The 19124-nt window shown below is 56.4% G+C and overlaps 1 protein-coding gene across 1 annotated transcript in view; it reads left to right on the top strand.

The window, feature by feature from the left end:
- Positions 1-19124, top strand: part of RIPOR3 (RIPOR family member 3) — a 59211-nt gene that overhangs the window by 31172 nt on the left and 8915 nt on the right. The window contains exons 3-14 of the mRNA XM_087819163.1: positions 3540-3658; positions 10018-10164; positions 11263-11341; positions 13116-13139; positions 13437-13493; positions 14150-14299; positions 14485-14548; positions 14866-14909; positions 15064-15189; positions 15267-15412; positions 16171-16300; positions 17410-17982. Of these exons, the coding sequence (XP_087675289.1) occupies positions 3549-3658; positions 10018-10164; positions 11263-11341; positions 13116-13139; positions 13437-13493; positions 14150-14299; positions 14485-14548; positions 14866-14909; positions 15064-15189; positions 15267-15412; positions 16171-16300; positions 17410-17982 (1650 nt within the window). The 5' untranslated portion in view covers positions 3540-3548. The remainder of the gene's footprint in view (positions 1-3539; positions 3659-10017; positions 10165-11262; positions 11342-13115; positions 13140-13436; positions 13494-14149; positions 14300-14484; positions 14549-14865; positions 14910-15063; positions 15190-15266; positions 15413-16170; positions 16301-17409; positions 17983-19124) is intronic.

Genomic DNA, 19124 nt, shown 5'->3' with positions numbered 1-19124 from the left:
CTCTCCTCTCCCAGGGACCAGCCAGGCCTCTGGCTAGTCTCTCATGCCCTGAGGAGTGCCAGCTGCCCAGGGCTGCCCTGAGTCACCTGCCCACAGTCCAGCAGCTAAAGAGTTAATGCCAGCCATAGCACGGGAGGTGGGAGGAGGGGGGCTGCAGGTGGAGGTGCCCAGCCTTTGTTCTGGGTCACAGTACCCCTGTCTTGGGTCAATGATTAAACAGGAATATAACCTTTGGTCAAAGGTGACTAGCCTTCAGTGGGGCTGCTCAGGAGCTGCCCACAGAGGGTGCTTGAGATTCCAGGGGTCTCAGTCAGGCCATCCCATCTCCAGCTGGGTGAAATGGTAGGAAAGCTGACTTGGGTCCAAAGGGGACCACAGAAACCTGGGCCTCTGCACACACCCTGAAGCCTGCAGGGCATGAGACTTGATTTTCCTGGGCTACACCCTCAAACCCCCCCTTCACAAACCCACTTCAATTCTGGGGCCTTTGCCTCCCCCTCAGCTGGGGTCTGGCACTCATGGGAAGGGGCCAGGCTGTGGAGTCCATCCTGCCCAGGTTCAGATCCCAGCTCTGGGGTTTCTTACCTGTGTGACCTTGGATGAGTCATTTTACCTCCTCTCTGAGCCTCGGTTTCTTTATCTGCAAAATGGAAATAATAATAATACTTGCCTCCTAGAGTGTGGAAAGAACTGAATGAGATTTTAAGCCCGTGGAACAAGCAGCAGGCAGAGTGTGGGCTACCCAGAGTCGGCCATCAGGAGCTGCTGCTCTTGTAATAATGTGCCATTGCAGCACAGCCGTGCTCATTCATTTACAAATAGTCTGTGGCTGCTTTGCTCTAAAACTGTAGAGCTGAGTCATTGTGACCAAGACCGTATGGCCTGCAAAGCCAACAAGATTTACTCTCTGGTTCTTTGAAGAAAACCTTTGCCCACCCTCGGAGTCTAGCACGTGGTGGAAATTCTTACCTTTTATCATCAGCTTTGTTCTCCCACTGCTTGCACTCTGGGCTACACGGCCAGGTGACACGGTGGGAGCAGTCTCCACCTTTCAGTCTTTGTCCTCCGGTCCCAGGAAGATGTGCTATGAATGTGCCCCCAGCCCTGGGCTGGCTCCAGAGTCTGCGTCCCCACCACTAACCTGGGTGATCTCCTCCCTGCACCCTCCTCATTCCCTTGCCCAGCTTTGGGGGTTTGGGGGGGCAGTCAAGCAGTTTGAGAAGGTTCACCCAGAGCAGGTGCTGAGCTTAGTGGGGATGGGGTTCTCCATAAATGTTTAACCATCAGCAGGAAAAAAGCCCTAATTCATAGCGCTCGCTGATTTTGTGGTGTAAATATTCCTACCGTGTCTGATCTCAAGCTACCAAATTCCTGAAAATGTAACAACAGACTGTCTGAGCTGGTCTAAGCCGCAGCAGCGCAGAGCAGGTGGGGGCCGTGGGGACCTCCCTGTGGGGCTGGGGCAAACCCTAGGGTGTGGGACACCTGACCATGCACAGTGAGAAATGCTGGCATTGGCTTCGGTCAGGCTTCGGCTCTAAACCTGGCTCTGCAGCTTTCGAGCTGGGTCCCTGGGCCAACCTTGTCACCTCTCTGAGCTTTAGTTTCTTCATCTGTTGAATTACATTTGCAATAGCTCTTAGGCCTAAGGGGGTTGTGTGGATTTAATAAGATAATTTACATAAGGCATTTAGCCAGGCTGGCTTAATGAGCACTCAATAAATGATGCCTCCATTACCAGATTGCCTCAACCTCCCCATCTCTACACAGCGCTGCTGTTCATGAATTTAGAGCAGGTGACAGTCCCTGCCACTGGGGCTTGCCACACAGTGAGTGCTCAGCACACGCAACCAGCTTCCCCTATCAGGGCTGGAAGTCACTCACTGGCTTCTCTGTCTCAGCAGCTCACCTCCAGGGCAGGGGTCTTGGTCAGAACAAGGGCACAGAGACAACCAGCTCTTTTTGAGTGTCTCTTGCGTTGTGTGCTCTCAGCTCACTGGCCCCTTGGACCTTTCCTGAATTTCCATTTTACAGATGTGATCACTGAGGCCCAGAGCCTGTGAGTGGCACTGTGACAGCCAGGCTTTGGGCCTAAGCCTGGCTTTTCTGTTTCCAATGCTCTCCTGTGGGGCGGTGGGGTGGGGGATGAATAAGAGGGGCAGGCTTGTGGGGGCTGCACAGATCTACTGGGGGTTCAGAGCGAGGGCTGACAAACAAAAGGCAGGACTGGATGCTGGACAGATGTGGCTCGAAAGAGAACATTACTCAGGCAGAGGCCCCAGCCTGTGCAAAGTGTGGAGCCTGGACTCAGTTGGGGGTGGAGGGGATGTGGAATGTAGTGGCCTCACCAGTGGGAATATGAGGGAGTTGGTGGGGTGGGGCCTTTTTACAGGTTTAGCCGGGGCAGTGGGGTCCTGGAATTGGTGGGCTAACCCCACCCTGGCTGAGGAGTGAGGTATGAAACTGTAGCAGCAGAGATTTAGGTTAGATATGGAGGAGAGCTTTCCGATCATCCGTGCTGGAAGATACCAGGCCACAGTCCCAAGGGATGTGGTGGCATTTTTCCAATCTAGAGATGGTTTGGAAAAAAGAGAAGACAGACAGGGTTCTAGGCTGGCCTCATTGCAGCTCGGGTCAGAGATGGGGCAGTGGAGCCGGGGCTTCTGGAGGCCTCTGATGTCAGCAGCCTGGCTTATATGAACTGGGCTTTGTCACTCCCTGCTCAAAACCCTCCCATGGCTCCCAGTTACCCTCGCCCAACTGTAAGGCCAAAGTCCTCCCTGGGGCTACCAAGGCCCTCCATGGCCTGCGTTCTGCTGGCCTCTCCGACCTCACCTGGAGCCATGCCCCAACCCCCTGAACTTGTATCAGATTCTGGATTATACCACGTCATCTGCATCTCCAGGCCTTTAACAAGCTGTTCCCTCTGCCTCAGATACCCTTCCCTACGCCCCTACCCCCCTTCTCTCCTCCTTAGCCTTTCCGTCTCAGTTCTGGGTTGCCTTTTCTGTGGCTGGGCCAAGGGCCCCCTGGGTTCTCCCACCCTTCACTGTTGACGCCCTACTATAATTGTCTGGTGGCTCGTTGGCCTCCTCGCTGGAATGGGAGCCCTGGAGGCCAAGAACTCTGCCTGTCTGCTCAGTGCGTGTCTGCAGCATGGGGTCTGGCACACAGTGGGTGCTCAGTGAGGATTCCTGGAGGGGTGAGGGTTACTGGCAGGGAGGAGTAGCAGAGGGGAGGTGAGACGAGCTAGGTCCAGAAGCCGCTGTCTCCCCCGCATGAGGACAGAGCATTGCTCAAGCATTAAGAACCTGAACAGAGTACAGAGACCTGGGTTTGAACCTCACTCTTGCCGCTGCTCCCAAGCAGGTTCCCTAACCTCACCAAGCCTCAGTTTTCTCATCTGTGAGCTGGGGACAGTACTGGCAGGCCGCTCTCTGTTGTAAGGGCCACAGAGGCCATAGTAGAGGATGGCCAGCCTTGGGTCAACTCTCACCAGATGGCAGTTTGAGGCTGACTCTCCTATCCTCTCTCTGTAGGTGACAGCCATGTCGGTGAGGGTGCGGTTCCTGTCCTCCGGGGACGCAGGGGCTGTGGGGGTCGTGGGCCGGAGTGCCTCCTTTGCGGGCTTCAGCAACGCACAGAGCCGCAGGATCGCGTAAGTTCTGCCAGTGGGATGGGTGTGGGGCTTGATCCAGGGCTGGGCTGGGATGGCAGGGACATCCTTGCTCTCCTGCCAGGCCTGCAGCCCAGGACAGAGTGCGTGGTGTGTGGTATGTGGTGTGTGTGTGTGACTCTTGGTGTTGGGAGAAACCTACCAGGCCCACTTGGCAGAGCAGAAACCTGAGGCTCAGAAAGGTGGAGCTGCTTTCTCAAGGTCACACAGCCAGACTGATTGAGAGTTGAAACTTCAGCTCCTCGGGGAGGGGTTAGGATGGAATGTTCTTCCTGTTTGAAAAAAATGGAAAATGGGGTCACCTCTCCCAGCTCTGTGACCTGGGGCAAGTGACTTCACCTTCCTGAGTCTCGGTTTCCTCATATGTGAAAAGGTAATCACAAATGTCCCTCCCTCACGGCTTGTCGTGAAGGCACAATGAGGTGGCACAGGGCAAGCAGCCGGCACAGGCTGGCACACGCTGGCACACAGCAGGTACCTGTGGGGAGTTTCAAGAGGAGGAGCAGCCTCTGTGGAGACGGGCCTGGGGTCAGTGCTGACCCTCTGGACGTGAGTTCATGGCCGCTCCGCCCTGTGTCTCCCGCAAGAGGAAGGTGCGTTTCTGCTTCGGGGGCCACTGTCTCGCCAGCCCAAGCCTGGTGGGCCCTGGCTCCGCAGCTCTGAGTTTAGCCACACTGACCTCTCTCCCCTCCAGCCTTGGCACAGGCTGTGCCCTCCACCTGGGACTCTCTTCCCACCCTTCACCTGGCCAGTTCCTGCTTAAGCTGCTTTGGGCCTTGGCGTCAATGCCATGTCCTAGGGCACCCCCTGGGCGCCAGACCAGGCCTCGCCCTCCCATCGCTCTTTCCCTCGGTGTGACAGGTGCACATTAGAGCCCCGTGAGGCCTGGCCAGACAGTCAGGCCCCCCAGCTTGTCACCTTGTCCCAGGCTGCTCAGTTTCGAGGTGTTGCTGGAAGGAGTGCATCTTGAGGTGTGCCTGGAAGGAGTGCATCTCAGGGTTGAAATTCTGGAGTGTCCCAGCTGGAAGCACCCTTAGGAATCCCTAATTCACTCCACAAATATGTATGGCACACCCACTCTGGCCAGCCCCAGTCCCAGGCTCCAGGAAGAGACCCAGGCCCCACCCTCCTCCGGGGCAGCAATCACTGAGACAGATCCAGTTGTGGGGAGTGCTGTGGAAGAATTGAAATGGGGGGGGCAGGGTATCAGAAGAGGCCCTCCACGAGGCAGGAGCACGTTCAAGTGAAGGCCAGACAGAAGAGAACGAGCTGGTCACATGAGGACAGGGTGCAGGGGTGAGGAAGCCTGTCAGGTGGATGAAACAGCAAGTGCAAAGGTCCTGAGGTGGGAATGAGCCTTGAGGGACAGAAAGCAGGCTTGTGGCTGGCGTGTGGGACAGTGGTGACAGAAGGAGGAGGACCCTGCAGGGCCTCGTGGGCCACCATGAGGACATTCACAGTGTGAGGGGAGCCACTGAAGGGCTGAAGCAGAGGAAACCAAGGCCCTAAAATAGGAAGAAATTTGGCCAAAGTCCCAGAGGGATGAATGTGCCCCTGACCCCATCCTCCAAGAGGAGAAAGTGCAGATGCCGCAGTGAGGAAGGCACACAGTAGGTGCTCCATAAATGCTGCTGAAAGGCTAAGTGTAAACTGTCCAGGGAATGATGCTGTTTCTTGACTGAATGAACCATTTCTGAACTGCCTCTTCCTGGGCTTCATCCGGGTTCCCCACATCATGGGGTCTGTAGTCAGGGCTGCTGAGGACAGCTGTGCAAGTTGCCCAGCCAAGGGGGCCTCGAGCCAGTGACCCTCCCAAGCTGTGTGCCCTAGCACGGAGCTGGTGCACCCAGAAAGCACTTTTCTCTAATCACAGAGGTGCTGTGGGGACTCTGTCCGTGTGGTCTGGCAGAAGGAGGGCCCTGCAGACTGTCACAGGGCCCCTCAAGTAGATTTAACCCTCTGCTGTCGCCATGTAGAAATTCTTGTGTTGAACAAAGGTCTCGGTGTTTTCTTTTGCCTGGGGCCTCACGAATTCTGTAGCCGGTCCTGCCTGCAACTCCCCTCCTGTCAGGCCTTTGGGGTCCTCTGGACTTCCGGCATCCATAGGAAATGTCCCCATGGGCCATCCTCCAGCCTCTTGCTGACCCCTCCTGGATTCCCAGGGTCAGCCTTCTGGGAGACAGAGGACAGAGAGGATCCAACCGGACGCTAGGGCTTATCGGTCAGCAGTAAGGGTAAGAGGCAGGTCCTGTCAAGTCTGCATCCTAGTCCAAGAAAGAGCGCCCTGGTGGCCATAACTGTCTTGGGGGCTCCTCCTCCCTGGGGTCCCCCCTCGGGGAATTCTGGAGGATGCCTCGCCTAGGCAGGATCTGCAGTCCCTGAGGGGCCACCATCTGGCCTCAGCCTTTGCAGTCCCCTTGTCCCTGGGTGAGGAAGAAGCTGCCCAGGACCATAGGAACGAAGTGCATCTATTTTTAACTTCCTGTCTCTGCCCAACTCCCAGGGGTCTAGACCCTTGGCTCCAGGACTGGACAGCCTGGACTGGGTTTCAGGCCTCACCTCTGGCCTTGTTTCCCAGGTAATTCAACCAGGCTGAAACACAGCCACATTGCCAAGGCACTGAGCTGCTGGCACGGGTCAGGTAAAATAACCTTAGATGCAGGGCAGGAGAGCAGGGCTCCACTTAGATGGGATGGGTAGATGGCCCCTTTGTCCCTCACCCCCACCCCTGCTCTGGAACCTGAAACTCCTTTGACTCTGGACAGGGTTTTTAATTCATAATCAAAGAATTCACTTGGAGAAGTAATCTGGTAGGGGAATTTTACACTAAGGTGTGGATGGTTGCTATAATTAAGCTATATATAATAAGGTGGGGGATGAGCGGAGGCCATGCCCTGACACTGTCCCATTCTGTCCTGATTAACAGGCATAGCTGTTCGTACCCCCTCCCTGCCACTCCCCAGCCAGGTCTCCCCCCCAGGCTGTCAGGTAGATACCTTCCTGAGCCAGGAGCCCCTGCAATGTCCTCACCAACTTAGGAATTCCTCCGTTGGGACAGCTGAGAAGTGTAGGTGGGAAAATTCAGCAGCGGCCCTTTTTCAAGGAGAGGAGGCTGGAGATAGGACACAGCCGAGGCGCTCACACTGTCCTGTGCTTGCGGAGCCACAGACTTTGGGGACCTCAGAGCGTGTCAGGAGAGACGGGCGAGTACACGTGAAGCAGCCAGAGCAGAGTCTGACCTTTGCAAGTGCCGAGGGCATGTTTGCCACCATCCCCGCCCATCTCATGCCACTGGACACAGGAGAAAAGGTAGCTTACAGTGTTGTCCCTTGAGGTGCGGGCTCCAGCCCTGCCTGCCTCTAGAGCCTGCATTTGCAGCAGCCACGTACCAGGGCCTGTGACAAAGAATTTCCCCATGACAGCAGGCAGAGGACTGCCCCAGCGGCCTCACGTGAGGGCTGGCCAGCGGGTTGCACGTGTCGTCTGGAATCCTGTCAGGCACGCCAGGGGCTGTTTAATATTTACTGAGTCTGCCCAGAGCTGGTGAAACATCCGCCGCAGAGGGCGCTCCCTGCCCGGGCAGTTGTGACACCGGCCAGGCGTGCAGCCCGATTTCGCCATCCGGAGGCTGCACACGCATCGCCTTCCGCAGCTGGGCCAGCCCTCGGAGTGGCCGCCACGCCCGCTCTATTGAAGCTCAGACCAGAGCACTGGGCCCGGAGCCTCCCTGGGAGTGGGCGCTCCCGGGCTCAGCCACGGCGGCGCGGGCAGGAGGTGTCCAGGTAGATGGGCGGGGGGCCTGGCGGAGGGTGCACACCCCTGGGCACGGGGGCCCCTGGGAGCTGGCAGGTGAGCGCGGCTCTCGCTTCAGAGCCGCTTGCCCACCCACCTGCCCGCCTGCCCACCTGCCGGGGACCCACCTCTCCGAAACCCACCTCTCTGGAGGCTGCAGCCCTGCCCGTCTCTGCCGGCCTGGAGATGGCAACATTGTGGAGGGTCTGTTCCAAGAGGTGGGTGATATGGCCTCAGGGAAGGGAGGGGGGAGGGTGTACAGCCTTTGGAAAGTGTCCCTTGTCGTGTAATATATGAACATCAGCAATAGCAGGTACAGGGTTGAGCACTAATGTGGTGACAGGCTTTGTGCCCAGTGCTCTGTGCACGTACCTTACTCAAACATCACCTGATTGGAGCAGCCGTCCCTGCTCACCCTCCTTAAATGCATGATCCTGCCTTTATTTTTTTCCCTTGGCACTAAGCACTCTCTGATACATAATTTAAAAAATTATCTTACTTAACTTGTACTCATATATAGCACTTACTCTTTGCCGGGCACTGCTCAAAGCCCTTTACATTTGTTAATTCATGTAACGCTCATGGTAACCCTTCCTCTGGTTCCCATTTTATAGATGAGAAAACCAAGTCCTGTGCAGAGGTTCAATAACCTACCCAAAGTCACACAGCTTGGAAGTGGGGGAGCTGGATAGAGACCCTGGTGTCTGGCTCTGGAGCCTGCCCTTTTTACCACTTCCCACGGTCTCCCCCGGGGGGCTCAGCAGCTCACAGGGGGAGGAGTTTTGTTTGTTTTGGTCACTGTCGAACCCTTATCCCCTAAAATGGTGCCTGGTGCACAGTAAGTGCTTATTTAAATATTTGTTGAATGAATGACTATCTCTCAACTCCGTGGGGCAAGTGCTCTTACTACCCCCCCTTTGACAGATGGGGAAACTGAGACTCCAGTTAAATGCTTGTGACCTCTGGGCCTGGGATTTGAACATGGGCAGCTGAACAGGAGCTGGGGTCCTATAGCTTGGCAAGGCCCCTGAGGGTCCGGGGCTGGATTCCAGGCCCTTCCTTGCTGCAGCATCCTCTGCGAGCAGTTGTCAGCATGCCTGGGCAGGGCCTGGGGTCTGTATTTCGGGCATGCTGGTTTCTAATGTGGCTCTGCAGCCGTGGAGGGGAACCACGCAGCTTGGGGTTTGGTCCCTGTCAGCAGCGGTGGCCAGGATGGCTCCTCTCTGTTGAGTCAACAGCAGGTGTTGGAGTCTGTGCTTGGAATGTGCAGCATCTGGCTGGGCTGGAAATGCAGCCGGCTGCCTGCTGAGTCTCTGGGGACCAGGGCATGGTGGTGGCCCTGTGGCCCTTCTCTTAGACCTGGTGAAGGAGAAGGAGTTGGGTTCCACTTGCCCCCCGCCTGGCTCTTCAGGCCCCAATCCCCTCTCCCCCCATGGACAGTGAGCCCTTCAGGGTGGGCCGCTGGCCGCTTGGCTTTCATCACAGCGCCTGACCTGGGGAAAGCCCTGCTCTGTGAGGGTTGGAATGAGTGAACTAGTCCAGTGCCCTTGATTTTAGACCTTAAAAATGCAGCAGCCTGTGAAGGCTCCCAGGGAGGTGCAGAGCTGGGTTTCTAGCAATAGGACATCTCTGGAGTGAAGCAGAAATGGTGACTCCCCTAAGACCATCCTTGAAGTGCTGTCCCTGGACCAGCAGTATTGCCAGCACCTGGAGTCACATTAAAATGCAAATTCTCAGGCCCCAGACTGTTAAATCTGAAACTCTGGTTGGGTGGGGGCGGGGGGTGAGGAGGCTGTCAGCAGCCTGAGTCTAAGTCCTCCAGGTGATTCTGAGGACCCCGAGAATCCTGCACCCCGCTCCCAGCTGCTTGATTAAGATCCCAGGCTGAGGCTCTGCATACATTTGGGTTTGGGTCCTAGCCTGCCACAGAATTATTGATGAGACTTGGCTCCCATGCTTCTCCCTGGGCCAGGGGAGTGTAATATATTGACTAACCCAGGCCTGGGGTGTGGGTATGCTTCAGAATGCCTGTGTATGCGTGTCTGTGCGCATGTGTGTATGTGCATGTGTACTGATTTGTCAGGTCACCCCCCTCCAAACTACATGTACAAAGAGCAGGGCTGGGGAAGTTACCCAGAGGGAAATCGAGGTACTGTTAACAGAGGTGGCTGGATGCTGGGCAGGCAAAGCCAATAGGTGCCCACCCCATGGGTGCACCACAGGACTATGGTTTAGCCTCCTATGTTGCTTTGCCTGCATTGACAAAGCATGTTGAATAGAGAGCACTGGCATTTGGGCTGCTTGATTGTATTTCTCACTATCAGTTAATTTCTCGTATCAGGTTATTATTAGTAGTAATGGTAGTATTCTTTTAATCTTAAAATTCAAAACTTGACTTTACAAATGAGGAAACTTAGGCCCAGAGAATCTTAGCAGCTTTCCTGAGACTACACAGCTTGGTGGCGATAGGGTGGGACTCAGCTCTGGCTGCTGTTCCCAAAGCGCCTGCTCTGACCCCCTTCCCACCCCACCCCCATTTATTCTCATAGAAAGTCCATCCAGAGGAACTCGGTGAGGTCCCGAATGCCCGTGAAATCCTCCAAGATGTACGGCACGCTGCGGAAGGGGTCTGTTTGCCTGGATTCCAAGACGCAGCAAGTGAAGAAGACCTTCGAGGCGCTGAAGAGAGGCCTCAAGTAAGGGCAGGCTGTTGGAGGCCTTTGCACAGCGAACTCTGGCCTTTTGCCTGCTTGCCCCTCTCTGCCTCTCGCTGGGGAGCGTGGGTAGATCTTGCCCATAAGAGGCCGCAGAAGGAGGTCCTGGTTATCCATTTAGACAGGAAGCAACTTGCCCAGGATCCCATGGCCGGGAGGCAGGGAGTGGGCTCCAGGGCCAATGCCACCGGAGAGTCATCCCCGGCCCTCCTCCAGATGCACCCAGTGCCAGGTACAGAGTGAGAGCTGGGGTTGCTCCCGGAGGGTGCTGCCTGCCTCCAAGGTGCTCACCTCCCAGGACAGCTTCTGGTGGTTCCCGCAGGACCGCCTGTTTGAGACTTGTCTGGGGTCAACAGCAACCCCTTTTCCTGAGGACCCCAACCTCTGAGTGCCTGGGAGATAGTGGTATAAACGTGCAAATCTATGATGGAGCCCCACCCTGGCTCCCAAGTCCAAACCTCAGGTTTCCTGTCCAAGTCCCTTTGGCAGGAAAACACAACATGAGTTGTCCCCTCCCAGCGCACGGCTTTCTCTGTGCTTTCCAGAGCGGGTTTTCCAGGCCCTGCTCTGGTGCTTGGCCCTGGGCATCCAGACAGCAGGACACCTGCCCTCGTCCAGAGGGAGGTGTGCTCTCGCTGACCTCCCCTGGGGCCGGGGTGAAGGTATTGTCCTCCCAAGGCCACTGCCTGGTTTTGGACCTGCGTTCAGCCTTTTCCCTGCCATGGGACCCTGCGCTGGGTTACTGGCAATCTTTGAGGGTCAGTTTGCCCATCTCGAAGATGGTTTTGATATGAGTAGAACCTGTTTGCGGGATTGTTTGGGGAATTAACAGCAATACTTCCCATTTTGCACAGTGCTGGGCATGTGGCCCACAGTGTGTGGGATCTGGAGGCCCAGAGGGTGGGGCCAGGCTTCGGGTGGGTGGGACGGCTCTGCCCTCTGCCCCCTGAGCCCGCTGAGCAGCACAGCTGCTCCCCACGTGGCGGCTGCGGCTGCCTGCAGCCCGGAACACTGGTCACGGGCCAGCTTCTTTGGCTCTTATGTCCCTTTTCCAACTCCTTTCCCTCGGTGTCCTCACAGGGAGTACCTGTGCGTGCAGCAGGCTGAGCTGGATTACCTGTCAGGACGCCACAAGGACACACATAGGAACTCCAGGCTGGTGAGACCCCTCCCTGCCCCTTCCCACCGGGCGAGCCTTGGCCAGGGTTCAGAGATGGACCCCCCTCACCCTCTTGCCTGCACCATGGGTGTGAGTCTCTGGACCTCAGAGGCCTAAGGAATGGACTTGCTTTATGTTGGAATGAATTTAACCTCAGAGGCTGGGGGCAGCTCCCCCGCCCCGCCCCACATGGTGCAGAGTTCACACATTTGAGGACTACCTCCATTCTCTCTGTGGTTCTAACAGTAACTGTAAGGCAGGTGAGTGTGCAGAGGCATGTGTCCTAGAGGGCCCTATCTTATAGGCCTTGGCCATCTGGACACCCTGCAATCAGGATGGCTTATGCAATGCCAAGAAATTGGGTCAGGCATCTAATCTAGGGCCTGTCACAGGGGCCCTTGATGCTGTCCTTGATCATCCAGTGGCTCTGTTGTTTTCCGGCCACCTTAAGGGCTGTGGCTTTGAGGCTGCCCTGGGGCCTGTCTAGCCCAAGACACATCTGCTCTGGGCTTTTGCTACCCCCTACCGCCTTAGCACAGCCAGATTTAGACACACACACACACACACACACACAGTCAGGACCAAAACCAAAAAATGGAATCCCAGTTAAATCTGATTTTTAGATAAACAACAAATAACTTTCCAGTGTGTCCCATGCAATCTTTGGGACATACCTATACTAAAAAAATATTTATTGTTTATTGGAACTGTAAGTGTCAATGGGTATCCTGTATTTTATCTGCTCACACTGCCAGGATCCACTGTTCCGGACCTCCATCCTTCCTGAGGGAGGCTCTTTCTTTCCGGTCTTGGGAAGTCCCTACCCCCTTTTCTCTACCCCACCCTTCTATCTTAATGGGATTAGAAACCAAAGCCAGGAGGCCTGCTGCCTGTGGGCTCCTGCTACCAGCCGGCTAGCTAATTTCCAGCATCCCTCCTCCAAAGTGCCAAAGCATAGAGCAGGGGTTGGAAAAACAGGAGGAGGAGAACCCTTCTATCAAACAGCAGCGGCCACCTCTGTATCCTGGCTCCAGCCCAAAAGACCCTGGGGGTTGGCCGGGTGGGAGACACAGGCCCCAGGCTGACAAATGTGCCACCCGCTTTGGGGAGGGAAAGATGGGCGGCTCAGTCAGGTCTCCTCCTTGGTGGGTGGGCGAGCCACACAGATGGAGGAAGGAGGCATTACCAAGATCCCACTCCGTTCCCAGCCCTTCCCAGCACCCACTGCACCCTTCTCACATGGGTGCAGAGGTTTGCCCCCCTGGCAATATATTCTTTTCATTGGTGACACCTTGGTCCCTGGCGTGGGTAGACCAGTCTGGCCTTGCCATTTCCTAAGGCCTGAACTCCTGGATGGTGCTGGCTGCCTCTCCCTACTCTCAATTCTTCTGGTCATGGCTGAAGTCACCCCTTAAGCAATCAAACCGCAGTGGTCCCTATTCTGTTGAATGCTGTGTCTTTTACTCTTCATAGCAACCCTAGGGGGCAGGTGCTATGGCTATCCCATTTTATGTGAGGAAATAGAGGCTCAGAGAGGTTGAGTGACTGCCTGGGACACACAGCTGGGAAACAGAGCCAGGCTTAGAACTGCTTCACCCAAAGCGCATGTGTTTAACCCCCCTTCTTCCTCTGCCTGGACCACGGGCCTCAGAGAATGGGGTGGCTGCTGGCTTTTTGTCCTCTGAGCTCAGGCACCCCTGGGATGTAGCCTCATGGATCTTGGGGGAGCATCCAGAGCCCTGACACCGTCTCCCTCCCCCTTCCTCCCCCACAGGCTTTCTATTACGACCTGGACAAGGTGAGTGAAACTTCCTGTCTGCACATAGTGATCAGGGTGGGCAGCGGCTGGGCCTGGCTGGATGAGACTGGCGTCTTTGCTCCCCCCACTCCATCCTCTGGTCACCCTATAGAAGAAATAACTGGGGTCCTCCCCATCTTACAAGTGGGGAAACTGAGGCCCAGTGACGGGCTTTCCTCAAGGGTGGTGAGGGGCTGGCCTGGCTTTGAGCACAGTTCTGTTAGGGCCTGAAAGAGGGTGGCGAGAGTTGGCGGGTGGTCCAGGCTGCTTCTAAAGCATCTTCTCTTTTTCTGGGAGAAGCAAACGCGCTCTGTGGAGAGGCACATTCGGAAGATGGAATTTCACATCAGCAAGGTCGGCCTGGTTCCCAGTGTCTCAGGGTAGGGGTGGGGTAGTCTCTGTCCTCGCTGGGCCTCCACTGGTCAGCAGGAGCCAGGGGGGCCCCCTGAGCAGGGGGCTGAGTGGCTGGAGATAGTCAAGGAGGAGCAGGAATTACAGAGGCTGAGCCCAGGAGCCTCTCAAGCTCAACCTGAGAGGGCTGGAAGGTTGAGACCAAGCACCCATTATATAGGTGGGAGAGTGGAAGCGCAGAGAGGGATAAGGATTGCCCAAGGTCACACAGCAAGTCCTCTAAGGTCTGAACTATGCAAATTCCTTCATGATCTTGCTTTACTGTCCCAGTAGCCCAGTAGGTAGGCAGGATAGCACAAACCCACCGCCCTGTTTACTGTTGAAAAATGGGGCAGGGAGAGGGGAAGGGCTGTTAGCTACCTGCCCAGTTCACTGGTTTACATTGTGCCCTGACTGCAGGCCAATTGCTGCCAGGCGCTGGGCATACGGAGTGGATGAGACAGATGTGGTTCCTGCCCCCGTGGGCTGTTGGTGATCCCCATGGGGGCTGAGGTGGGGACATTAGCTCAGGGGTGGCCTCTCCCAGAGGGTGAGTGACAGGCAGGTCCGGGTTGCCACCCCTCGTCGTGGGCAGCACCCACCATACTGTGCCCTGGCAGGTGGACGAGCTCTACGAGGGCTACTGCATCCAGTGCCGCCTGCGAGACGGCGCCTCCAACATGCAGCGCGCCTTCTCCCGGTGCCCTCCCAGCCGCGCCTCCCGGGAGAGCCTGCAGGAGCTGGGCCGCAGCCTGCAGGAGTGCGCCGAGGTGGGCTGCAGCGGGGCGCCAGAGGGCAGTGGGCGACCAGGCCCAGGCTCTGGGGGGGGGGGGTTCCCTGGGCCCCAAGGAAGCTCTGCGCACTGGCCTCTGTCTGGCAGGGTCTGTGCGTAACCCCCAGCCCCCGTGGCCCAGGCTGAGGCGGGCGCTGAGCCATCCTGTGTGGGGCTTTGCAGGACATGTGGCTCATAGAGGGGGCCCTGGAGGTCCACCTGGGCGAGTTCCACGTCAGGATGAAAGGTAACAGGGCTGAGAGGGGGTGGGCAGTGGTCTGTTTGGGTGGGGTGTCAGGACTTCTTGAGGGCCCTGGGACTTCTGCTGAAGGTGGGGTGTGGGTCAGAATTCAGGGGTCCTGGCCCAGCCCCGGGTTTGCAGTGCTGTGACATGTGACCTCGGGCAGGTCTCGTTCCCCCCCCCCCCCCCCGAGTTGGATGTGAGTGCCCAGGCCTGCCCACTGTCCATCATGATGGCTCATCCCCTAGCCTGTCCCCCAGTGAGGGCCTGTGACCCACGGGGCAGGGGCAGAGGACAGAGATCAGCCCACCTCTGTGTTCCAGGCTTGGTGGGCTACGCGCGCCTCTGTCCAGGAGACCAGTATGAGGTATGGCCGCCCTCCGGGGTCAGTCCTCAGGGTTCCCTGCCACATCTTTGGGGGTTCCAGGGTCCCAGCTGGCAGGGAGGGCCCCCATGCAGGTGGCAAGCGGGGGCATCCACCTGGGGCAGCTGACCCATCCCTCCCTGGGGCTCGCTCGCAGGTTCTTATGCGCCTGGGCCGCCAGCGCTGGAAGCTGAAGGGCCGGATTGAGTCCGACGACAGCCAGACCTGGGACGAGGAGGACAGGGCCTTCATCCCCACCCTGCACGAGAACTTCGAGATCAAGGTGGGAGGGGCCTCGGGGCGGGGCCAGGGCCTCCAGAGGCGCAGTTCAGATGCCACCCACAACTCCCCACCCCCCAGGTGACAGAGCTGCGTGGCCTGAGCTCGCTGGCGGTGGGTGCAGTGACGTGTGACATCACCGACTTCTTCACGACCCGGCCACAGGTCATCGTGGTGGACATCACAGAGCTGGGCACCATCAAGCTGCAGCTGGAGGTGCTGTGGAAGTGAGTAGGGGTCAGTCTCGCTCCCTGCCCTGCTACCCCTCCCCGGGGCCAGCCCCAGATTCCCACCTGGAGGGCCACCCAGAGCCAGAGCCAGAGCCTGATGAGTCTCGCTGGCTCCCCCTGGTGGCCTGACCACACCCTAGCATCCACTCGAGGGCATTTCTGCCCTCTTCTCCCAGGAGGTGCCCGCAGTGCCTGTCACAGGCCCTGGTGGTGGGGCTGGGCCCCAGACACCTCTAGCCGGGCCTTCCTGCGAATGAGATCGAGCAGGTTTCTGCGAGGCAGGGAGGGTTCACCCAGGCCTACCTGCTCCAGAGGCAGGGTGGGTGAGGCCTTGGGTCCCCAGCCTTACCTGTGACTGGGACTGACAGAGGTCCTTCTAGAATGGTGCCCTTTACAGGCGAGGAATCCGAGAGGGGTGGTGACATGGTTTACCCAGGAAATGGCAGCACTGAGTGTCTAGTGTCCTCACTGGTCTGCTGAGCTTCTCACAGGGACCCCTAGAGGAGGGTGTCATTCACATGTGTGGCGGCTGATCCCTGCCCCTTGCCATCTGGCTAAGGGCCTCGGGTGGTGGTGTCTGAGAGACGGTTCCTACACAGTTGAGGATGTAAACCAAGAGTCCCTGGGCTTCTCCTGTGACCCGGCCAAGGCTGCGCCTCCCCAGGACCCCATCTTTTCAGTCCCCTGGGTCCTGAATGGGCTTGAGTGTCCTCCCAGGCATCAGTGACACCCTGGCCCTCTGTTCTCTCCTACAGTCCATTTGATACTGAGAGTTCCTTGGTGTCACCCAGCCCCACAGTCAAGTTCTCTGTGGGCAGCAGGAAGGGCTCCTTGTACAACTGGACACCCCCAAGCACCCCCAGCTTCCGGGAGAGGTACTACCTGGTGAGTAGGCCTCGCAGGGGCAGGGACGGTGGTCATGCTGGGACTGCTGGTGGAGAGGGTGGCTCCCCAGGAGCCAGCATGTGGGACTGGGCTAAGCAGCCCTGCATCTCTCGATGCAGCAAACTTTGGGTTCAGCCTCTTGCTGTGGGTTATCCTGGGTGTTTTTCTGTACTTTTTCTTTCTCAATGCTGGCCCTCTTATTCTGGGGGCTGCTAGGCTTGGTTGGTTCTCTTGGATGCTTGGATTAGGTCTTCTGGGTGGTTCTATCACCTCAGCTATGACCTTGGCCTCCAATTAATTTGTTTTAAACTTAAACTGAGTATGTTTCCAGTGGATAATACCTTGACATAGTGTACAGTAAAACATCTCTTTCTCTTTCCTGTGACCTTCAGGGACCTGGGTCCCCTCCTTAGCCCTGTTCTCAACTTCTTCCATATCCTTCCAGAGATACTCTACCACCTGGGAGCAAATGCATCTTCTCCTCCGTCTTTTAATCCACAGCAGCCTTTTTAACCTTGTGATGCATTTAGAGACTGGAAGGGTGAGGGATAAATGAGGTGGGACTAGAAGGCCCTTAGGACAGGGCTGTAAACACCAAATGCTTCATTTAATGAAAAGCTGCTGTTGTTTCTATACAATGAGTATTATTGGGTGTTGTATGTCAGGTCCTTCCTTCCTTCATTCATTTCATTCATTTAAAACTATGTGCCAGGCTCTTCTCTAGGCCAGGTGAGGACTATGTCCTCAGGGAGCACTGCCTGCCCGAGGGGCAGAAAGACCATGGGAAAATAAAGCAGAACATACTTTGTCAGAGAGCACAGTCAGTGCAAAGGCCCTGAGGTGGGAATGTGTGAATGAGCCTGGAGGGTATGAGAACAGCAAAGAGACTGCTGGGGCTTGGAAGGTGTGAGTTAGAGGGGCGATGGGGGAATAAGAGCAGAGGGGTTATAGGGTCCTATCAGGACCTCCGAGTCAGCTTGGTGGACCTCAGTTCATCAGGAGAACATGGGTATGCAGAGCAAGTGTCTGTGGCGGGGGAAGCCTCTCTGGGGGCCTCGCTGTGGTCCCTAGGGTGGCCAGTGAGGCTGGTCCTGTGTCCCCCTCTCCAGTCTGTCCTGCGGCAGCCAGCACAACAGGCCTTGCTGCTGGGCAGTCCGAGGGCCACCTCCATCGTCAGCTACCTGTCCGACAATGACCTTCGAGGCCCTGGCCTGTGCAGCCGCAGTCAGGAGCTGCCCGAGATGGACTCCTTCAGCTCCGAGGACCCCCGAGACACCGAGACCAGCACATCAGCATCCACCTCAGACGTGGGGTTCCTGCCCTTGGCCGTTGGCCCCAATGCCTCCACTGAAGAGGCGGCCCAGGAGGACTCCCCGCCCCTGGGCCTCCTCCCAGAGATGGCCTACCTGGCAGGAGGCTCGTTTGTGGAGCAGCCCGGCTGGAGGAATTTGGGAGTAGAGAGCCCCAGCCTGCCACGGGGCTCCCCACTCCACAACCATACGATGCCGGACAGGCAGAAAGACCATGTTGAAGGAGAAACCGGGGACAGAGTGGATGGGCCTGGGGTGACCCTCGAGAGGCCCCTGCAGGAGGTCCTGGATTTACTGAGGTGCACAGACCCCTCCCAGCCCCGGCTCCGGGAGCTGGAGTACCAGGTCCTCAGCTTCAGGGACCGGCTGAAGGTATGTCCACTCCTCGCCGGGCAGCAGCCCTGCTCTGCCAACGGCGTAACAACTGAGCCTGGGCTCTGGGGGCAGCCAGCCTGGGCCGGCATCCCGTTCTCACCTCTGCATCTCCTGGGTGGGTAATGTCTCCTCTCTGGGCCTCAGTTTGCTCATCTGCCAAGTGGGGATAACAAGAGCCCTCATCAGGCTGGAAGGAGGTTTAGGAGGAAGCTGGGGCTCAAAGTGAATAACTTGCCCCACATCCACCCAGAACCAGCCCCATCTCGCATCTTCTGACCCGAGCAGGTGACGCTGCTGCTCTGCATTAAAATCCCAAACTTGGGGCGTTCTCATGTCAGAGCTGGTGCCATGGAAAGCCCCCAGAAACCACACACACCATGCCGAAACTTCTCTACAGAGCCCACGCCAGGGGCCGTTCTCACGTGGCTGAGGCGCTAGCGTGGGTGGATGATCCTATGTTTTGGTTTACATAATTTAAACGGACGTAAAATAAAACGTATCACACCAGCACCTACTTATACATCAATTAATGTATGAAACCACTGTCTTGTGTAGGACACATGCTGGCACTGAAATAGCTTAACAGCTCCCTACAAAAATTCGTTTTGTTTCATCCCTTCCCTAACCCCAACATCATAAGTCAGCACAGGTGAAAGAAAGGTGGGTTTTCATTTTCCAGTAACTTAAAAAAAATGTTCACTACTTACCGCTGCTATGGACCTGCCCGAAGATTTCAAGAAAAAAATATAAGAAACAGTTACCATTTTTTTTGTATTTCTTAACAGCGTTTTTCTGTAGAACAATCTGACAGCCTGCAGGCAGCCTTCACCTGTAATTTGAAAAATTACACCCACTCTCCTTAGAGATCTTAAAATAACACCGCAACAGGCAATAATTTTACACATCTTTGAGGAACGCTTCTTTTTTTTTTGACAAACCAAGTTAGAAGAATAAAAATGACTACAGGCTATGGTTTTTAGTTTGTTTTAAAAAGAAATTATGTGTGTATAAATGTGTATTTATATATATATACTCATTACTCACGGGTTCCTTTTCTGTGAATTCATTTACTCGCTAAAATTTATTTGGAACCCCCAAATCAGCACTCATGATTCTGTCAGGTGCCGACTGATAAAAAA

The sequence above is a fragment of the Miniopterus natalensis genome, chromosome 7 (assembly GCF_054644295.1).
Source record: "Miniopterus natalensis isolate mMinNat1 chromosome 7, mMinNat1.hap1, whole genome shotgun sequence".
NCBI lineage: Eukaryota > Metazoa > Chordata > Mammalia > Chiroptera > Miniopteridae > Miniopterus > Miniopterus natalensis.
The sequence above is the reverse complement of the archived record's forward strand: the minus strand, read 5'-3'. Positions and strand labels throughout refer to the sequence as shown.